Genomic DNA, 23,482 nt, shown 5'->3' on the forward strand with positions numbered 1-23,482 from the left:
TTTGCTAAGCTTTATCGAACATCTCTTCAATGCCAGTCATTATATTAGAAATTAGATATCCAAAGACAGATATAGTCACAATCTTTGTGCTGAATGGAGATGCCACTTCTTAAGCATATTGTCTTGTCCCATCTACAGTGGAAATTCAATGTATTTTTTCTGACCTACCTCCTCAGGTTACATACCTCTTATTATGAAATATACTGAAGTTATTATTATGAAATAACTGAAGATCAGTTAGGAAAGAAAGGGCAGTCTTTTGGGAATATATTCAAGACAAGTAATTTGAAAAATTATCATTCTAAATCATCCATGCCTAACATACACATTGTTTTTCTAAGAACAACAGAAACCATTATTACACCGAAGAAAATAACCTCATTCATTAGTCCTACCACAAATAAAAAGCTAAGAAACTAGTCATTGGAAACATAGTCTAGAGCTGGTATGCCTGGTGATGTAGTCTAATAAATATGCAAGAAAGTGTTGTTCCTTAGAAGGCAGTAATAATCTGTGTTTATGAAGACTTTTACATGAAAAAAAAATTGCTCTAAGACTCCAGAATGTTTCCAGCAGTTGTATTAGCTTTGCCTTACTCACAATGGATGCACTGCCAGGAGCTTTTGTTCTATTCTTACAATGGGTCCTATTTGCCTCAATGAGAAATGGCTGCTGTGTTCTCTTAAGAATATCTTCAAGGAAGGTGTAAGGATTAAGAAACCAATCTCTAGAGTCAGATTACTTGGGTTCACATCGCAGCTCTGCCACTGATTAGCTGGTGGCCTCGGGCAAGTTAGATCTATACTCCTCAGTTTGCACATCTGTGGGACTGAGATAATACAGTGTCCACCACATAGGTCCCCTCTGTTGATTGAATGAGTTAATATTTGTATGGAAATGTAAAATATTTCCTATTCATGGGTAAGGGCTGTATATACTTGGTAAGTAAAGTACATTAATCAAGAAAGTTGTCAATAGGCTCATAAAATGGGCCAGCTTTTTCAGAACTCAAACAGGAACATTATTATTCCAAGTGGTCAGTCTTATTAAATAAGTACTAATGTAAAGATAGCTCAAGACTTCCTTTATCACCTCCATTTCTGCTCCTGCAGAAATGGTTTCTCCTTTACAGCAACCAGAAAATAGGACTTTTGAGGATTTATCAGAGCTTTGAAGTGAGTAGGCAATTTTTTCCCCCTGAACATTGCAATTATTGTTATTTACTCAACTGGTAGTCTACATCCATTGGCACAATTCAAAGGTAATCTCCAAAAAAAGTTTCCTTTAATGGTTAAAAGGTTTTATTCACTTGAGAGAGGGAAGTCTTGTGCCAGGGTTTATATGCTAGGTTTGTGGGGTTTTTTTTTTTTCATTTTAAGTTTTTTGTACTTGTTTGCCTATGGCAATTTAAGATGAGGTTAACTTGGAGTAGTTGGTACAAGCAGTAAAGGACTGTTTTATTGAATGCTGAGCTACTCTTGCCCATTTTGCCATTACTAATACAGCATTAATGTTCTTACTAAATCACAAAAACACCAAGTAGAAACTGATGCTGAAAGTGTTTATAGATATTCAGCAATTAGCAGAGGCTAATAATTCCTATTTATGGAATAACAAATAAAAACTAAGTGATTTTTTTTAACCTCAGTACATTTCAAACAAAATGTGTTATATATATAAGTTTTTGCTCTTAGGAAAGACAAAAATTGTGTTAGACCTTATGTGCATAATATGCCCTGTCTTCTTTATAACTTATCCTGACTCTAGTATGACCTTTGAAAATAAAACAGACTTTGCACAAGAAATGTATAGCTTTGGAAGGGACAACCTTAGTATCAGAAAGCCACAAATGACCCATACTTAATGCCTCATATAATTAGAGTTAATATTTTATAATAACAATGGAATAGTAAAAATATTCTTAGTATATAAACTTCTGCCCTTGAAAATATTTATTTTAATGTACTGTTGTAGGTGTTTAAGAGTTAGCATTTATTGTATTCTCATTACAGGCATTATTTCATTTAACCTTCAGAGTAGTGTGATGAGATAGGGACCATCTCCATGTATAGGAAAGGAAACAGGTTTTTTGTAGTGAAATGACAGGGCCACACACTTACTTAGTACCCAAGTCAGAAGAAGCCCATGGCTCGATGATAGTCTTAGCCCATGCTTTTAACTGTTACTTATTAGTTACTGCCTGTCTGATTTCTCTGAAAATCTTTAATTCATCATTTTCTTAATCATCAGCAGTAGGTGAACGTTAAATATATGTAGGGCACACTACCTCTTAGCCAACTTTTAATTATTCATGGTAAAGAGAAAAATAATAGGGGAAATTGAAATTCACAACAATCATTTTTCAATTTTAGGCAAAATTAGGAAAATGCCATTATAATTCTTCATTATGTAATAGAAATAACAAAAAATATCCAGTGAATGAACCCTATACTTAAGAGGGTATTAGTATTTTAAAATAGATCTAGATTTTGTAAGAAGTCTATTCTGACCTCTTGGTTATAATGAATCTTCTATCTCAAAGGTAATAGTGTGTGCCATGACTTTAATTTGATTCTGAGTTCATGACCTTGGATTACAATAGGAACTGATAATATTATAGTCAGTCTTTAACATTACAACCTCAATGTCTCATTTTTATGATGGAAAAGTTGAAGAAGTTAGTACAGAGCTATATCTAGGAACCCTTTCTCAATGCCAGCCGTAAAAATTTATTAGCAACTTGATGTGATTTAATGGATTTCAGAAATGTTTTATGCTTCAAGATAGGTTTCATTTTGTGCCAATCACAGTGGCTGAAGTTCTTGTGTTAGAGAATCATTCATAGCATTAAGATCTCAACATTCAGGAGTTGTCTACCAAAAATCAAATTTCTACAGTAGGGATAATTACCCTATATGGATGAAGATACAATTTATTGTTCATAGGACGTATTTCCAAGATAAAACCAACAGGAAGTCAAGTGTGAATCAGGACGAGGACTCAAACTGAAAAATACAGTAACCCTAAGTGTAAGTAACAATGGACTTACACTTTGAGCATTAGAGGCAAGTAAGTTTGGAAATAAGACTCAACCTAAATATGATTGTTATGCAGAGGTACTATGCAGATAGGATACCACAGATAAATTTCAAATGTTACCTAATTTAGAGGATGACTAATTGATACCAAGTTCATCAGTAAAATTGAACTCATGAAACTTGGCTTTTCACATCTAGTTATGGATGTTTGGTAATACTGTCAAACTAATCCATCTTCCCCTTCCCCAAAAAGACACTGAAGAGCTGACCAAAATAGAAGATGGTATACTTGGAGGCATTGGGCGCCAACAAGAGAAGGGTTTCTGGCCTGGGATTTGGGTAGGAAGGAGACCAAGAGACATTTGTCAGGTTTATGAGTTATTCCACCTATGAAGGTAATTGTCAATGTTAGAGGGAATACAAAAGAAGGCAAAAGAGGAGAGGAAAAAGAAATCAAGAACAAGTAGAATAAATAAAAAGTACTTGGTAGATTTTAACACAACTGTATCAGTGACTATACCAAATGTAAATGGCTTATGTGATCCACTGAAAAGGCAAATAAGTGCGAGGATTGTTAATCTGGATCAAAACATAAATATATACTGTTTAGCAGGGGTACATCTAAAGAAAAACTGAAAATATGAAAATAAATAGAAAACATTTATGCAAAACTAACCTAAAGAAAGCTGATATAATATTAATAGTAAAGAAGAATGTGGCAAAAGTTATTGCTAAGGAGGAATAGTTCCTCATGATAGAAGGTTTAATTCCTCATGAAGAAACCACATGGTAAGTGACTTTATGCTTACATTTGTGCTTGCGTGCTACTTCCACTTTTACTAGAATTAGTAAAAACAACTAAGTTGACATATGGTCAAGCAGTGTTGACCCATAATTTTCCCGAAATTACATAGCTAATAAGCAATAGTGTGGGAACTAAACCGTGGCAGTCTGCTCTCCAACTTATAAATATTTGAGTAGCAAAAGCTTCAATGGACCAAATAAGTTGTGGCTTCCTCTCTGCTACACATTTCAAACCAGTTTGATTTCGATGGATTGGTGCCTAAGATGCTCTTTTCCTTCTGCTTCGGTTATTAGTTTAGATTATTCTCCATATCTTCTCTTCAGAACCCTCTAAAAGCAAAGATATGGTATTTTTCTCATGACTGACCTCACATTTTTCCTGAACTTTATTATCCCAAGAACAGCCGAATCGTTTGGGGAGGAGACATCCCTTCAACAGAAAAGCTAAATGTTACAGTGGAGGGAAGAGTGGCCTTCTTTTATGAGATTGTTTTTCTTTACTAGGGGATGTCTCAACCTAGTTAGGTTATAGTTGAATTTAAGTCATGCAATGAGGAATTTTTTTGCCAACAGCCATCTGAAAACATTTGCCTGAAAAAAACCCTTTGCTTCCTGTACACACACAGACTGGCTCCCTATGCTCTCCTTCTGTAAAACTTTGCAAATCTCACTGCCTGAAAAGAAAGAACAGTGGCTTCCAGAGCTTAAAAAAAAAAAAAAAAAGTCATTGAGGTCCCTTACGTTCATTTAGGCTCTATCCAGTTCTGACTTCCAGGAATAAGCCTTTTGGAAGGAGGAAGGTGTGCACCATGTGTGTTTCTAGTTCCTATTTGTATGCCCACATGAGAACAAGGACCATATCTGCTTTGCCTCATCCTCAGTAGGTAACATGGAAGCAGCAACATTTGTTGAACAAAGAAATTGATGAACGAATTACCTCTGCAACCTCATCTCCTACTACTCTCTCCTTGTGTGCTCCACTGCCACCACACTACCCTCCTTTCTTGCCTCAGGTTATTGGCACTGTCTAAAATACTCTTCCCCCAACCATTACCTTGATGGACTCTCGCTGCTATAGGCTTTTACTGAAGTCTCATTCCTCAGCAGATCTTCCCTGTCTATGTTAACTACTCCCAAACCCCACTCTTCCCCCTGACTCTACTTTTCTCCTGGCATGGCCTGACCTGACATATATGAAACTATAATTATTATGTCTGTTGTTTGTCTGCCTCTCTAGACTGTTAGTTCATAGAGGCAGTGATTTTTTTTTTCATACCTAGGATAGTGCCTGTTACTTAGTATGTGCTCAGTCAATATTAGTCAAGTGAATGGATGCAAGAATCAGACCTGCGGGACCTATCTCACTAGGTTTGAAGCCCCAGAATGAGGATCTCAGTCCCCAGACTATCGCTTACTGCTTAGATGCATCATCTAGAAGTTTTACTTAATTTCTCTGAACTTCAGCTTCAACTGTAAATTCAAGATAATAGTAATTAATAACAAAGCCTATTAACTGTTAAGTAGTAAATGGGGATAGTCTCAAAGAATAATTTTGAGGGTTACAAGAGAAGAGAAACGTGCACTCAGTTGTCTATTGATGCCAGCAATTATGATCTGAGAGGTGAGGAGGGTTCCAGGTTTCCCCGAGGAGAAGGATCAACTGTCTTTGGCAATCTAGTCTCGACCAGAAAATGGAGTTGGCTGTATTTCGCTAAGCAAAGTTAACTTCTCTTTGCCTTTTAAAATACTAGCCTCTATATTTGAAAAAAAATGGTGGGAGGGAACTAGACATAGAGTATATAATCAATATATGAGAGAGAGATGATATACACAGTATTATTTTGGGAGTGAATCAATCATTGTAGTATTTATTTACTTTGTTCTAAGAAATTTGCTGGTGTTTCATTTATACCACCATACCTGATGTCAAGTGAGCATGTAATCCTTAGGTGTAGGATAACTGTCACTACGGAATATTTCATGAAAAAATTTTCCTGACAGTGTTAAGCAGCAGTATGGAAATTACTCAAGAGAGAAGTGCATTTTAAAAAAAATTAGGATAATTTCTAACTGAAATGTTAACTGTAATGAGTATGCCAGAATCAACCTTGATGTATCTATTTGGACATTTTCTACATCCCAAGTGGTTAGCCTAATACCAATTAAAGCATCACACATTGCTATTATCTTTTTGCAATATTATTTTCATGCATTAATTTTGTTTTAAAAATCAGACCTTTTCCAAATGAGAATAAATTTAAATATCCGAGGTGCGAATGTGAAACTGATGTCAGGACCCATATGTATCTATAATTTCAAATTCTGAAGCCACAGAATCATGGGAATAATCCTAAAAAAAATTAAAATGGAGGAACTGACCTTTAGGGTCACTTAATTGTTCCCCTAGCAATTCAGAGAATCCAAATAGTAGCTCCGGGTTTCCTTCTTGTGAAGTTGTGTATCACTTTCCTCTTCTATTCAGTCCTTCATTTGTCCATTTATCCATCCACCCACCTACCTATCATTTTAGTTTTGCAATTTAATACCTATTAGGTATCATCTGTTGTGCCTGGAATGCTGCTTAACACTGAGGAGAGAAAATGTATGCTATTATCTTTTTTTTTTCCCAATACATCATAGTTTAGTGCAAGAAACAAAGAGATTAATAAAATAATCATAATATGACGAGATAGATCTTAGACATATGGACAGAGTGCTGACTGGATGAATCACAAAGGCTTATGAATTATGAAGTGGTAGCATTTGTTCTGAGGTTTGAAAGAAGAGTTTTCAGGCAAAGGTAAAATCTATACAGAGGTAAGGAGATCTGAATGGGCATATCAAGGCCTATAAGTGTTTAATAGATATGACTAGAGGAGTCTGTCTCTGAAGGGGTTGGGAAGGTAGGTGGGTTGATATGAATCTCCTCTAAATTTTCTCCAGCTTCATCCTTTGTCACATGTCTTTGGCAAGTCATGACAGTAACCTACTTTGTATGACTGCACCAGCTGTGACTTAGCTGGATAAAATCAAGTGATCATGGTGACCAGAATTCAAAAGTTTCATTCTTTCTCAGACCGTCATTTTAATCTTACATTTTCTGGTTAGGTAGGGAAAGATCTACTCATAATGGGGACAAGGGGTTTGTACTTATTACTCAAAGGGCAATTTTTTTTAAATTATGAGATATATTTTTCTACATCAAAATTGGGAGATAGTTTTTCATATCATAACACGATTAATTTTTCCTCTGCTATTGGTTTAACTATCCTCAGCTCTCAAATTTATTTAGGAAATGTTTTACCTTTGATTTGTATTATCAAAACTTCTATTGTCTGATTCTAAATTACTAGCCATCTCCTTCATATGATCTTATTATTGTTATTCATATTATAGTGTCAAATATTAAATAATTCAAATATTTGAAATTCAAATACTACAGGTTTTATATCTCTGGAGTACTTTGGGAAAGAGATTATAAAGAAAAGCTTTGAAAATCTATCTATAAATGTCGTGGATCCCATTCAGACTGTTAATGAGGATTACATAGTTGATGAGCAGAGAATAACAAAGCTGGCTTGTGAATGCCTATGACCGATACATGGGTTAAATGACTTGGCCCCACTTATCATCATTAAATTGTGTATGATTCAGGTGCATGCTGTAACAAAATCACAAATTACTGTAAACATGGATATTCAGGAAAGCCTATGAATGGTTAAGGTAGCAAATATTAAATAAGTGTTTGAGGGATCCCTGGGTGGCGCAGCGGTTTGGCGCCTGCCTTTGGCCCAGGGCGCGATCCTGGAGACCCGGGATCGAATCCCACATCAGGCTCCCGGTGCATGGAGCCTGCTTCTCCCTCCGCCTGTGTCTCTGCCTCTCTCTCTCTCTCTGTGACTATCATAAATAAATAAAAATTAAAAAAAATAAGTGTTTGAATTTTAATTGAATCATACTACGTAATACTATTTGTAGAATTCTTTTACTCTTTTACGTCAAAGGATCATGTGTGGGATTTCTATATACTCTCCCTTGATTTTAATGAACTTTTGTATTTACTAAGTTTGTACAAAATGATTCCCAAATATTGACATGAAATTCTTATGATTTTTGTATCAATTTCTTATAAAAGCTTTTTATTTTAGGTCCCATTTATGAATGTTTTCCTGAAATAATAAAAAAAAAAAAGTTCTAAGAGCTTATAATCCTTTAGGAGGGATGCAGACCTATCTCCATTGAGAACTTTTATGGACATAAAGGAAGTTATTGTTTCTCTGTCCCTTTATGTTGGTTTACATGTTCCCTTTTGCCCAGGTTTGCTTCTTGTAATCATCTGTTCAATAGTCGAGTACCTTACATGTGTTTATTCCTTAGGCAAACGTGTAAAACTCTTCAGGCTCGAATGGAGAAGTAGAAAGAGAACGTTTCTGCTGTGCCTGATGACAATTTTTTTTTATTTTCCCACACTCACAAAAATTCTGGCTCTCAATTGGAGCATGAGTGTGGTGAATTCTAGTGTTGGTCGGATTCTAGTGTTGGTCCCTACTAAGGAAGGGACAGAAGTTTCGTTGAGGAATAAAGATTCCAAACATCTCCCGAAATGAGCTCTCATCTTGGTTTATATCTCACAGAACAGGAGTGTACATTGTGTTACAGGATTAACTGTTACCTACTCTTTCTTATAGTTACTATTAGCATTCTAGGTACTCCTGACTTCAGGAGGAAAGATGAACTTTGGATAGCTTTAGGATTCAGAAGGCAAAGATCTGTCTCAGTTGTCAGTAAAGAAAGGCATTGAACTATCTTTTATAGAAATAATGGGGGAGGGGCATCACTCTTTGAACTAATGAGGTCCACAAATAAACAAATATGCCACAAAGAGGTGGACCTAATATTGTCACCCATGATGGCCCCTCAGTGGACATTGTTTTTCCAAGAATAGGAAATGGATAATACAAAACTTTGGGTGTATTAATGGACCACTGTCCATTGTTCAACCTGTGTTCAACCTGCCTATTTAATGTGGAAATTAGCATGAAAAAGTACTGAGCCATCAGGCTTTCACTGAATCTTCATAAACCAAGTGAAGATTGTTTTCTTACCTACTGGTCCAATCTTTATATATTTAATTGCCATATAATTGAATCAGCTACATCAAACTAGCATCTAAGTAAATAGAAATAGCTAGATATTCATATTTTGATCAACTTTGTGAATTTGAAATTACAGAAGTGTGACTATTATTCTAAAAAAAAATATCCCAAAGCCAAGATCAGAAACAATTCAGGGAGAAATATAACTGAGAAATAGAAGGGAAAAAGCAAAAGCACCAGTATATTAAACATAACGGACTGTATTGGACTGTTTTTCAGAAAATATATTCTAGTTTTGCAATTTACAGAAGGCAGATTTTTTTTTCAAAGATTTACCATATACAGAAGGATCAGCTCTAAATGTAATATTATGGAAAAGGACAGAGATGGTGGGGGGCGGGCACATGTGCTACTTCAGGCATGGAACTAGCTTAGTACAAGTTACACCAAGTTCTTCTCCAAGTGACAGCCACATATTCTTTATTCAGACAGGTGTCGCAAGGAAAGGTCGTGACTAACAGCCATTTGCATTTGTAACTCAAACCATCCAGGAAGTACAGAGAAAATGTTGCTCTTAGCAATCTCTAGACTACTATGGAGATTTTTTTCCGCATTTCAGCCCTTCTTCCCAACTCTACTTCTCTTAAATTCACCTTTGGAGTACTAATTGTACTGTTTACCTCTGCACGCCCTCATATGTGTGAGGCTGAAGTTCTTGAGAAGTGTGATCCTTGAAGAGATTTAAACTTCTAAAGTAAGTCTTTATGTTGAAAGTGGATAAAAACTATCATCAATTAAAATTACTCCTTTATAAATTAGAGGTGAGTCTAAAGAAATGAACCTAGCATCAAATTTGGCAGGTAAAGTACCTTCCAATTGAGTTCAAAATCTCAACCGTCTCTAAAAATGTATGAACTATGCTGGTATATGAAATACTATTTTTTTTAAGTCTACTCAGATTTCTTCTAAGTATTCAAAATAATTGTTTTCCCATTTTAAGGGATTTTCAATCTCTTCAAGCAAAACATAACTAAGTCCCATTATACTGTTGTCTTTTATAATTACCTTAATTTGGGGGGTCATTTTCCACCAGGAATAAACACAGGTTGTGAACAGGGGCCAGGAGAAGGAAAGTCTTAGACTTCCTTAGTGTCCCAAAAGAATTTATCAACTGCCCAAAGAGAAATCAGGGAATGTTTTATTGTGTTATCAGTGAATGTCATCCAGACAGAATCAGTTCTGAATAGATGAATGTGCATAAACGGCAAGGCAAACAGTCATCTGCTTTCATGAGTCACATAGAAGAGTCATGGCAGGAGCACTGTAGATCTTTCAGAGTTCCAAGAAATAGTGCAAGTCCATCTGTTCAAAAGATTCATTTCCAGTCAAGATCTTCATTTACACAACATAGGAAGCTGAAAGCCTTTGACAAAAGCTTACTAGTTTTGCATTCTAATATAATGAGTAGGCTTCTTAGAAAAAGGAAGTCTACACAGTGGTTATACCACCAGTGAATTTAGGTAATCAGAATAAAGTTTTCTCCCATTTGGAGTTAGTGCCTCTTAAGAAGAGTCAGAGCAGTTTGGGGATAGAAGGGAATTAGAAGGACAGAGTCCAACAGACTCACTCGGCCAACTCACTGGAGATTCAGAGATTTTTAAGTCACGTGTCCAATGTGCTAAGACTAGCAGATAGTAACATCAGTATAAAACTTTTATCAGAATAAGGCTACCATTCATCAGTCATGTTTACTGTTTTGGTTCTCTCTGGAAGTATAGATTGTGTGATATTTTTCTGCTTCCACACTGGTATCCACACTGTGTTATACCTAAATACAACCAGTTAGGTATGGCAATGCTCTCTGTTGTTTGAAATGACTATCCTTCCAATCACCCAAGGCTGTTAGATTTTTAGAGTATTTATAGGACAGATAACAAGGTCATTTAGGAGAAATGCTGACCCTAGCAGAAGTATTACACAGATGGCTTTTGGTGCCTCAAGTGTTAAAATAAATGTTCAGGCCAAGCCAGTACCAGACATTCCCAGGAAGAAAATTAAACTGTGGCATGAAAACCTGACAGTTTTCATGGCTATAGAATCACCTCCATCACCAAGAAAGTAAAATACAGCCTTACTTTTTTTTTTTATGTAGGTAGGTGGATTTATGAAGATGATTCATGTCACTGCCTTACAGTGCTTCATCTATACCTAAAAGCTATCTGGTCAACTAGACTTGAATGATTATTCTAGACCAACAGGTGTCTTTCATTTTGTAATACATCATTATATAAGTTGCTTTAAGATAGGACAAGTGCATTCACATAGTTATGACCAGCTCAGTGACAGCTTTTCTCCTGGTGTAAATGAGAAAACCAGCTACTGCGGAGTAACGGTGTTTTAATTGCACTTTCGATACACAAAAACTAAGGCAAGAGTTACTTCATGTACTTGTAAGAGCCGCATTAAAAAAATGCATCTGCAGTAAAGTGGCAGTTATACTCTAGGCAAGGCAATGTTCATTCAAATCAGCTTTTAGGATGATAAAGGTATTCTAGATCTCCTTTTACTTTATCAAATTAAATTTATTTATCAGAATGTTAGTTTGACATGATGCCTGTTGTGATGTCATTAAGCAGCTGCATTATAAAGACTGGACATGCGCTGCATTTAAAGCTACCACCTTTGGGATCCCTGGGTGGCACAGCGGTTTAGTGCCTGCCTTTGGCCCAGGGCGCGATCCTGGAGACCCGGGATCGAATCCCACATCGGGCTCCCGGTGCATGGAGCCTGCTTCTCCCTCTGCCTATGTCTCTGCCTCTCTCTCTCTCTCTCTGTGTGACTATCATAAATAAATAAAAATTAAAAAAAAATAAAGCTACCACCTTTTGGAAAGATTGCCACATCTTTTTCCTTGCCTTCCAACTGTTTAAATATTGTTCATCAGTCCAAAAATTTTCTCTAATAACATTGCTATTTACTGTAAATTCAACATGTTTTTATGAAATTGATTTGTTCATAAAGCATTGTCTGTTCCATTATTGTGTATATATGACCCATTTTATATTTACAGGAATGTAAATATTGCTCAGTACTTCCTCATAACAAGATTTTAATGGCCACACCGGAGAAAATGTTGTTTTTTTTTAGTTAAGCTAAAATGATAAGACTCACATTGATGCTATGGAAATTTGGCAGTGATTTCACAAATTTATATAGACTGGAGAACTGAAAAACTGGGATTTAAAAAAATCTGGAATATGAGCTAGAGCTCAATTAAAGTGAAAGAGTATCAGAGGAATCATCAATAATGAATAAGGACATTTACAAATCTGCATTTTGTTTCGGTATAATTATGTCATATTTACTTTTTAAGTATAGTGCTAATTTCCTAGATATTTGTACTGTATGCAAAGTCTAATGGCAGCTGGTCCATTAAAAAGACAACATAAGAATGAAAAAGAATGGATTGTGTATCCATAAACACCAGTAATATATGATCAGAAAAATTAAGGGGCAAAGCCTAGGAATTCAGTGTATTCAGAGGGCTAGAAATGTGTGTGTGTATATATTTATATATATGTGTGTGTGTGTGTGTGTGTGTATATATATATATATATATATATATGCACACACATTTCTAGCTCTCCAGGCACATATATATATATATATATATTTATATATATACACACACATATATGTTTATATATGAATAATAAGTTACCATTTACATAGTGTTTATTACATACCTAGCACTGTTCTAAGCACTTGGCCTACTAACTTATTTGCTCTTCAGCTCATACAACCCTATGATATAGGTACTGATACTATCCTGTTTTACTCAAGGTCACACAGTGAGTTATCAGCAGAACTGGCTTCAGGTACATTCTTTTTAACCACTATTCTATATCCCTTAATCTGAAAAGAGTCTCACTCCTAAAGTAGGCCCAAAAAGAGGTGCTTTCCTCTTGATTGAAAGGATGTTTATGATTAGTAAGAATATGAAATGAATAATTGCAGGATCAGTTTCTATAAGACACCAAAAATTAAATCAATACTTATAAAGAAACAAGCAGTAATGCCCCTCCCACCCCAATACTTATCCTAGGCATCGCCTTTTGTGTAGTGTTTGGGAATTACTGCTACTACCACCAGTTATTATTTAAAAAGCATTTACCTGGACAATTTCGAAGGATTATCTGATTTAACTGCAATAGCAAAGGCATGGGGTCTAATAACACCATTCTCGTATTACCCTTGGGGAAGACTAGGCTTAGGGAGTTCAAATAACTTAGCCCCACAGTGTGAGAACATGCTAAGGAAGAGATCTGAACCCAGGCTGCGAGCCGGCAGAGCCCACCCACACCGTCAATGCCTATCATAATGTGTTGCCTCCCACTGATAACTCAGGCAGCAGGGCTTGAGTGGGGGAAAAGGGAATAACTGACTCCATGAATGTAATTATTTTAAGAGCTTTATGAGATCATCTATTACACTTGGGGACAAGATAGAGTCTTGAATTTCCTTTTTAGCCTTTCTAATTTATCTTAACTAGAAGATAGGCAAAGGATATTTCATAATGTTCAAAGTATAAAATAAAACCAGTATAAAATAGTTGATTTCATTTCACATTTAACTAAGGTCATCTATGCCATTATCTTGTTTTGTTTTCTCTAATTAAATTGATGAACAGACTTAAGGGTTGTGATTTTAGTACAAATTTTTGAGAAATCAAATCAGGATACTATAATAGATTTGTTAGACTGGGAGAAATAAATGGATGGGCTAAAATAAGGGGATAATTCTGAAAGAATTCTTGCTTTTTGTTTAATATTAGCAGGGTAGCACCATCCTTGTGGGTCATTACCAAGATAGCTTGGAGCTACTAACTAGAAAAGCTGCCATCATTCTGATTACCTTTTGCATGTGTTCAGCTGTCAAGTATTTTTACTTGTTGAATTGACTGGTGTGTGGCACACACAAATAAGATTTACATAAAAAGGAACAGCTGTGTGAAACACTGCCTTTGGAAAGGCGAATTCACTGAGGTGGTGATTAAAACGTATGAAGCTCCAGGCACAACTATAATCATCATAGGACATTTCTCTCTCTCTCTCATGCAGTATTTTATATCTACTACCCTCAGAACCAAAAGACAGTACATTCATGGTAACAAATGCTTTTCCTATCTTGTAAAGATGGTTTTATGGCAACCTCCTGCTTTTAGTTACTGAAAACTTGCTGAAAATCGTCTTTACAAGCTAACACTTTTTACTATTTGGCCTCCTCCAAAAGATATGGCTTCAGTGAAAGAGAGTGATATCTAAGTTCTAAAATAAGGCAGTGCTTAACGTGGTATATTAAAAATCACGTTTAAATGAGAGCAACATTTTTAAATGTTAGAGTGTATACATATCACTTAAGCAACCCTTGCATATCAGGAAAGAAGAAAATGGTTCTTTTTTTCCGAGTAGCATGCCAGAATTTTGACTTGAGTAACTTGAACTCAATAGGCAGGTAAATCAAAAAAGGGTCTGTTATTTTTGCGTTACATTTTAGACAATTTCATCTTCAATATTGCTGCCTCTTCTGTATTAGGTGAATAACATTGGTGATAATGTACCTACATTCAGAATCATCCTTACGTTTTCAAGTCTTTGGTTTTGCCATTTCATTTGATACAAGGGTGGAGGTTGTCAGGGAGGGTGCTGACACAAGCCCATACATGCTCATATCTGTATCACATTGAAAAGGACAAGTGGAAAAAGAAAGAAAGAAAGAAAGAAAAGGACAAATGATTACTTAGCCTTTGTTTGAATTCTTTAAGAGTAGTTCTCTACTTTGACTAAATATCTGTTCATGTGGCCCTCTCGTTGTACTTTTTAGTGGTTCTCGTTAAAGATTTGTGCATTGAAAAAAACTTGTAAAACCTTTATTATACTAAATGTTTTCAGACATTATCATAGTTGAGCCTCACAGCAACCCCTGTGAAGATAACAGGACTATCCCCTTTCCACTGTGACTGCTATTACTGCCACACCGACCTTAATCTAGAACTCCACATGCCAAACCACAATGAATTGATCAGAGTAATTTACAAAAATGAAATCTAAAATAGTCCACTGAAGGCCTATCTTCATCTCATAAAATGTGCTAGGATATTTTTAGGATTAATAAACTGGGAATATTGTATAAAGCTGGAATGAGAAGTCATTTACTCAAGTTTTGACCTATGCTTATTTAGAGCATTCTTTTAGTCATATTTAACTTTCTATTTTCTAGCAATTATTTTAGGTGATAGCATAAAAAATGTAGGTTTGTGATACGCTTAGGATAGGCATTGTGTTTATGTGTATACATGTATGTTTACTGAGATGGAGGAAAAATGTGTTCTATAATATAAACCTTTGGTGTTGTACTGTAAATGTGTCTTTTTAAAAATTTCATAAAAACAAAGCTTTAATATATGAATAGTTGAGAGAATCCCTCCTCAGCTTTATATAAACTAGCAGGATGAAATATTTAGCTTGGAATAAAGATAGAAGAATGCATCTACTGTACCCACAAAGAGATTACTTAGAATTGGGACTCCAAATGACACAGGAGGACAGGCCACTGGCTCTTGTGGGATCACTGCACCATGTCCTTCCAGTTGCCTATGCTGAGTCCTTGCCGGGGCTAACCCATTTGTGCTCTCTCAGTTCCTCTCTTTACCTAGCATAGTTTTGGAAATATAGTCCCTTATAATGTTTATAAGTCTTCCTACTAAGAGGAGAATCTTCAGAAAAGGCAAGGGGATCTTGCTCAGGCAATGGCAGTCAAAGATTAGGTTAAGTCAGTATGCATCAAGAAAGTTTATCATAAAGTTTTTGTATTTTCCACAATGATTAGCTATCTCTATGGGCAACCTGGGACATAACGTCTGTCGAAACATTCATATTTACTCTCCACGTTGTTCTTAATGCTAACCCTCAGACTGGGAGCCATTCAGAGAACATCTATAAAATGACCACTAAGAGGGAGACAAATTGAAAATGAGACTGCTACCCTATCTAAGAGAGCCCCTGCTCCCAGCATCTCTGGGGGTGAGCAGGCCCTTTCTGTATTTGCATCCTTCCATCCTCAGTTCCATTCCTCCCAGGGGAGGAATTTCTGCATGGGAGTAAGAAGCTTTAAATATGTAAGCAGAGGCTCCTTCCTTGGACAGGACAACTGACCAAAGAGACATAAATAAGATGGTCGCCTCCGTGCAGAAACAACTTTTCTTTGAATTTATAGCTTCCTTTTGTAGTACAATTTGAGACTAGCTGTAGTAGAGCCGGAGCTAGATTATTTTGCTTAATGTTTCTTTTTCATAATTGATCAAAAAAACAAAAAGTCTTTCTGTAAATGTTTTATGAAAGGATGAGTAATTATATGATTTAATGGAATAAAACCAAAGTATCCACAGTAGCTTTCAAGAATTCACTATTTGTTGTAACCATTTCTTGACAAGAATAGTCATGCAACTCTGTGCCTTGAATTTAGAGTATACCTAGGAATTCACTAGTTCAGCAGAAATCTCTCTTTCTCTATAGCCATCTATCATCTACCATATGTATATATAGATAGAAGGTATCAGGTATTATAGAGGTTAACTATTTTTTCCCATACACATTCTTTGGACTTGAGTAGGTGTGAAAAGCCAGTGATAATCTCCCTTAATAATATTTATAATAGGGATCTCTGGGTGGCGCAGCGGTTTGGCGCCTGCCTTTGGCCCAGGGCGCGATCCTGGAGACCTGGGATCGAATCCCACATCGGGCTCCCGGTGCATGGAGCCTGCTTCTCCCTCTGCCTGTGTCTCTGCTTCTCTCTCTATCTCTCTGTGACTATCATAAATAAATAAAAATTAAAAAAAATAATATTTATAATAGCATTAATAATAATCAATTTTTTTGAGAATTTTTGGACATATTTAAACCTTGGTAAAATATTGTGCATTGTTTTTCTCCCCACTTTTTTCCTCATGAATAATTTTTCTAAAATATAATTGAGTCAAATAAGCACTCAAGTTTTAAACTATTTCAAGAATGGGTTTTATGAGCTAATGCCCAAGGACTTTCTTGAAGATGGGGTCTCATTGTATTCCCATGAACAAAGGTCTTTCTTTACTGAAGTCTGGCATAATGTCTTTATGATCTCTGGATTATGTCTTCCATGCCTGTACAAAGGACAAAGATTCCAGAACCATCGTTTGGATTTGAGACAGGTAGCATCACAAGATCTTCCTGGTCATAGTTGTAGTCATTTGTTGGATAGTTGTGCAAGTAGCTCTAAAAATACCGTGAAAGGATAGAGAACACTGATGTGTTTTCTAAAGTGGCAACACTGGAATCTGGTAGTCCTTTAAAATTCAACATTTGATAAAACAAATACCACTGGGCAGCCCGGGTGGTTCAGTGGTTTAGCGCCTTCAGCCCAGGGTGTGATCCTGGAGACCCAGGATCGAGTCCCACATCAGGCTCCCTGCATGGAGCCTGCTTCTCCCTCTACCTGTGTCTCTGCCTCTCTCTTTCTCTCTCTGTCTCTCATGAATAAACAAATAAAATCTTAAAAAAAAAAAACAAATACCAACATTTTGAATTCTTCTAATACTAAATTGTATTTGGAGTTTTAAGATCATATAGCCTGTTATAAAATGATTATCTTTTCTTCTTCCTTTGTAGGTAACCCATTAACAAAGGATAAATCAAGTGATCCTCACGCCTGGTTACATCGAACATATGCACAGAAACTTAATTCCTGAGGTGATCTTGAAGGGAGATTTTTATACCGCTCACAAGAGGCACTGCAGAGTCTTATTTCCAAAGGATTTCATGGCTCATAATTGGCCTCTTCTTGAAACCAAGACTTTTACAAAGTCAGACATGAACTTCTTTGTCATGAAGATTTTGTCAGATTTGAACTGTGTTCAACTTGTAAAATTGCACTTGCTAAGAGAATTTGGAGTTGCCATCTGAAGAGTTGGTGTTTCCCGGTGATGTCAGAGACACTCACCTTTTGGGCTCTTGGCTTGAAATGTGACTGCTTTTCTTGTTTCTGAAAGTGTGCCAAGTGCACTGGCCTCCTGCCATGGATATATTCCTGGGTCCAGTCCTGTGTTCGTTGGCTGGTGGGACTGCACCTGGCTTTATTGACATTTCCTTTGCGAACTTCTCCTCTGGCATGGTGTAGACTGAGACCATTTTATTTGTATCTTAATCTTGGAGCTCTGAAAGCCTACATGTTTTAACATCTTAACATTGCTTTTGTTAAGGGAATGGAAATATATATCCATTTATAATAATTATTGTTGGCAAGTAATAGTTATCTGAATACATCAATCATATAAGAATGTATAGACAAGCTGACATGTTTCCCCAAGGCTAACATACTACTACAGCTCTCTGTCAGTTACATAGGTAGTAGTTAGAACTGAATTTCCATTTTCATTATATGCTAGTTTGTACTTCTGGAGTACTCTCCCTTTTGGTTTTTGTGGGGGTTTTTTAAGTGGGCTTTTTCTTTCATGTTTATATTTACTTTTTCCCTTTACAGAAATCAGCAGTGAGCAGTCAAGTATGTAGGTAGCCTTTGGTTTCAAAAAAATCACCAGGGATGCATGTGGGTTTCTGATTTCTTAGCTTGAGAGTTATTCACTTAAGATTTCTTCTAGTAATTTTTTTTTAACTGTCCTTTCTACCATTTTAATAGACTGTCCCTTGCTCGCTCCCAGTGACTGTCTGGATGCTTATATATTTGTTCAGTCTGTTAATAGAATTGTTCATTTTCCTTGGTATCAAATTTATAAATATTTGCTTATAGTTGTCCCATTCAAACAATTTCTTAGATCAGTTTCTGCCCACATTTTTGTAGTCATTTTAACATTTTTGTTTTTCAGTTCTATAGGATAGTCTTACAAATATTTAAAGGCCTTAAACATGTACTTTTTTCCTAAGTTATTACAGAATGTATAATTTTATACTACATTTATTTTATTTCATTTGTTATGTGAAGGGAGAAAAGAATTGAAAATACATAGCCATTCTGTAACCTATTGTGTAAGTGTATAGTTGAAGGGATGTAATGGGGGAGACTTCTTGGTTTACTCATCTTAGCCTAATAGGAAGGTCTTTCATAAATTGTCTTATTAGAAGTTCCATTATGTTATAGAAAATGTGGCCACCTTTCATATTTTTAGAACTCATTGACATGGTCAATTAAGTCTTTGTTGGTTTCCATGATGGAAGCTGACATACCTTAGAGAGTTTTGGTCTGTTAGTTGGTATCAAATTTCAAAGACCAGTACATTACCCAGGATGTCTTCTCGGCAGACAAATTACAAGTGTAAAATTTGTTAAAAGTTAAATTTGTAAAGTATACTTTTGACACTGAACCAAAGTATACTGCCCCAGAAGTCCATGAAATGAGATGACTTCCTCCCTCCATTTTCATTATACATAAAACTAGATGGCTCTGAGTGGATTCTGTAATAGTTCAAGACTGTATGAATTCAGAAAGAAAAAATAACAGTTGTGCTGGAATTTTTGCATCAATGATAACATCATTCATTTCTTTGGAACAAAGTAGAAAACTATACTATTTTGGAAATTATGAATTTGTCCTAGGTTTGTTTGAAATTGTAGATCATGCTTCTCATTTTTTTTTTTTACCTGAGTCCTTTAAAACAACACTGGAAATTCTGTATTATATACAAGTGTAACACATGCATATCAATAGAAAAAAAATAAATGGAATTTCAAATAGACTAACTAGATTATCCCCAGTAGATTAATGTTGTGACTATTCAGAAAAGGTAAATAAAATTGGGATATAAAATGGGCTCTCTTTCATGAGTTACATTTGGAGAATCGGTTTTCTGGTGTTTTATTTTAAAAGTCAGTTACTCTACAGGAAAACCTCTGAATTCATGGGGAAGCTGACATAAATTTTTCAATCTCCTTTTAATAAAAATCCATGGCAACTCTTGCCATTTACACAAGGTTCCAATACTTGATTTGCTTGTTTGCTAGGAAACAATTGAAAGAGATATATTTACACTTGTGCTATTTGCCCACATCTTGACTATGAGTACAACTGATGGATATTTGCTAGCAATATGCAAAATTCCTTTTATTATACAAATTGTTAAATATGCTGCCTATCCTTTGAAGTTCATTACATGTGGAAATGTTAATGAAAATATCAGATATGGTTATAACTCAGCTTTCACACTTCTTAAAAATAATTTAAAACTCACAAGAAGTTACAAAAAAAGAGGGGAGAACTTCTGTGTCCTCTTTTCCCACTGTCCTCCAGTGACCAAATCTTATCAAATCAAGACACTGACATTGGTACAATACTATTAAATCAAATACAGACCTGACTCATTGTCCAGTTTCACATGTACTGTGTGTGTGAGAGACAGAAGGAGAGTGAGCTCTATTGTATCCTTTCCAATTGGTAAAACGTTACTGTAGTGTATATTAGAATAGAAGGACATGGGCAATGAATGACTGATGTGTAATTACTTTTTCCAAGGTCTCTATTTTAAGGATAACATCCTTTAGCTTTATTTTTCTTTACTCTTGTTGCCTTAACCTCCTGGAAACTTCTAGTTTTAATGGCAGAGAGTACCACATGTGATTTCAAACCTACTTTTGACTTTAATGGGTAGGAGGAGAACTGAGAATCTGTATCTAAGGTTGAAATAAAAAGGGAGTTGAGCCTGTTCTTTAATCTCCTCAGCAAGTCCTGTGCTACTACACAATGCTGTACAATTGGGTTGTGACTTTTGATGATACACAATAGCTAATAGCACAATGATTAAACAGGACTTGATCTTTCTAAAGTTTTATTTTCTCAAACCGGAGGTGATAGATCTATCTGAAAGAGCCATATATGCAAAGGTATCAAATAATATTTTTCATCATCTTGCCTTTTCTTTCTATTAGTGACTTAAGTGGAGAGAATTAGAATGATAGCAGACACTCTGCTAGGGGAAACAGAAAAGTCAGAGGAGACATGCACTGGGCAGCTTCCCACTCCCCTTACCCACACAGAGATCATACCCACAGAGTAGGACATTACTATGTTTTATTCAAGGTAAGGGTTTGTCTTCTTTTTCTCTTTTATATAGAATACTTTGAAAGAAGAGTAGAGGTACCAGATTTCTTCATTGTTTTTATTTGCACTGTGAGAGACTGAAAAGTAGTGTAGACATTACAAATATCTGGCATTTAACTGACAGTTACTGAATTCCTACTGCCTCTATATGGCTGGATCACATTTTGGGGTTAGCTGAAGTTTCACCTTTAAAATACTTTTAAAATCAGTTCACTAGGTAATTTTCCAATACTCTACGTAGGTGCAGTACTATACTAACTGATGGGAAAGTTGGGCACACAAAAGATTTTTAAGGATTTCATATTTGCTTTGATATTTTTCAGACCTGTTTTCAATATGTTGCAAATTACTAAATAGGATGCACTATGTCCTAAACATTTTTCTGGAAATGACTGAACTTCATTTTTGAACTTTAGTCTAGAAGTTAGGTGAGCAGGACAGTACATGTCCATAATGTGGTTTTACAGATTTTAGCAAAAATGGGATTGAAAATCTTAAAGAAGAGAGATTATGGACTCAAAGAGAAATTAACAGAGGACTAAAATAACCTGGGGGGAGAGGGAATAAGGCCTGAGCTTAGACTATTACACTGAGAAGAATCTGAAACTATGGATATCAATTCCAGTTGCAATTTAAATTACTTGAGGATCCTAACAATTACCCTTGCTCGACCCTACTCTCTGATATGCTCTTCGTTGTGCCCAGGCCCTAATCCTAGACTGATTATTTTTTTAAAAGCTCCCCCAGTGATTCTAATGAGCATCCAGGGTTAAGAGCCACTAATGAAGGGTTTTACCCAAGGTGGAAGTGATGAATTGGGTGAACTGATAGCATGACTGAAAGGAAGACATGGAAGAAAAGTCCAGAGGGTCCTGAGCCTACTGCAATGGGATAACTGAGGTTCAGTTAAATATGACAGAAAAACCTAGGAAAAAGCAAGGTGAGTAGGAGGTAAGAGGCAATGTTCAAGCCTACAGAATTTAAAGTACCAGTGAAATATTCAGAAAGTCACATCAGAAAGGAACTGAATAGGTTTTATTGGATTTGTAATTAGAGATTATTGTTGGTCTTGGAAAGAGCAGTTTCAATGAAGTGCTGTTGTAGGGTTGAGCTTTCATTAGTTTGGAGAGTGAGTGAGAGATTTGAAAATGGATATAGTATACACAGACTTATCTCTGAGTGGGAAATGAAAAAGCAAAGTAGGGTAGTGTTTATGAAGGGGATACAGAATCAAAAAAGTGAAAATATAAAGGAAATGAAGGCAAGGGTGTCCATATCTAGATGGAAAGAAAATCATAATGTGCAAGGAATAAACAGAACCAAATCCCATAGAAAATCTAATGGGGTGAACAGTGAAGAAGTAATTGGTGCTTGGGTCTTTGGTGACTTCCCACAAAACAGTGTCCCTAGTGTGGAGACCGTGAATCAAAGAGCAATCACTGGGATCGATTAGCCCACGGAGGAGTTTCAGCTTATACCTGGGCTACTGAGAGACAGTTAATGATTCCAAGATGATAAATAAATTAATAAGAGAGAAATTAGCAAAGTTGCAATATCCTTATTTATAAAGTGAAAATATTTTATCTCACAGGATTATTGTGAAGATTCAATGAGTAAACATATGCAAAGAGCAGTATGTAGTGCATAGTATTTACTAAAATGGTGGTTCTTCATTTGTTAAAGAGGTCAGTTCTGTTCACCCTGCAGTTGGCGTAAAAATTGTGTTGATAGAAAATAATAACATCATATCATATGTGATATAAAAAGTTCTGGGGTCTGTTGGTATTTGTGCTAAATAGAATGGGAAGATGTAGAGAGGCACTACATTTAAACCACCTGTTTTCAGGAATTGTGTGGCTGCAAAGAAGGTTAAAGAATAAGCAGTGACAGGCTGAGCAAAAGAAATAGAGAAGGAGAAATTGATAAAAAAGATCTCTTTATCCAACCTATTTATTGGGAATAGTTGGGAAGATCAAAGGGAAGGGTTAATGTGAAAGGAATCTATTTTTCTGCTATTAGATAAATGAACGAAATGTACGAAGCTAGGGAGAAATCTATAAAAGTGAGGTTAAAGGAAATAATGCCTACAGAACTCTGGGCTGAGGAAACAGCAACACACTAAGATACAGGTCTTAAGTACATGAGATTTATCTGCTGAGTATATAAGCTCCAGAGCTTGGTTTGAAATCAAGGTGAACAGAAAATATTTGAAGCAAATTTTGATGTTTTTAGATACTCAGAGCTCAGAAGATAATAAAGTCATACTAGAGGACACTTAATTTGTAGAGAAATGTGACTTTTCCATTATTATAATGCAGTCTAGACAAAACAAAAACAAAAAACAAGTGAGAATGAATAGTTGGATCATCTTTGGATGAAGATAGTTGAGATTAAAAGGCT

The 23,482-nt window shown here is 35.8% G+C and overlaps 1 protein-coding gene across 1 annotated transcript in view; it reads left to right on the forward strand.

Annotated features, from left to right (window-relative positions):
* Positions 1-19,795, forward strand: part of TAFA2 (TAFA chemokine like family member 2) — a 451,018-nt gene extending 431,223 nt beyond the window's left edge. The window contains exon 5 of the mRNA XM_041757446.1: positions 17,644-19,795. Coding sequence (XP_041613380.1) covers positions 17,644-17,655 — 12 coding nt within the window. The 3' untranslated portion in view covers positions 17,656-19,795. The remainder of the gene's footprint in view (positions 1-17,643) is intronic.
* Positions 19,796-23,482: the final 3,687 nt, after the last annotated feature.

This window comes from Vulpes lagopus, chromosome 5 (genome assembly GCF_018345385.1).
Source record: "Vulpes lagopus strain Blue_001 chromosome 5, ASM1834538v1, whole genome shotgun sequence".
NCBI lineage: Eukaryota > Metazoa > Chordata > Mammalia > Carnivora > Canidae > Vulpes > Vulpes lagopus.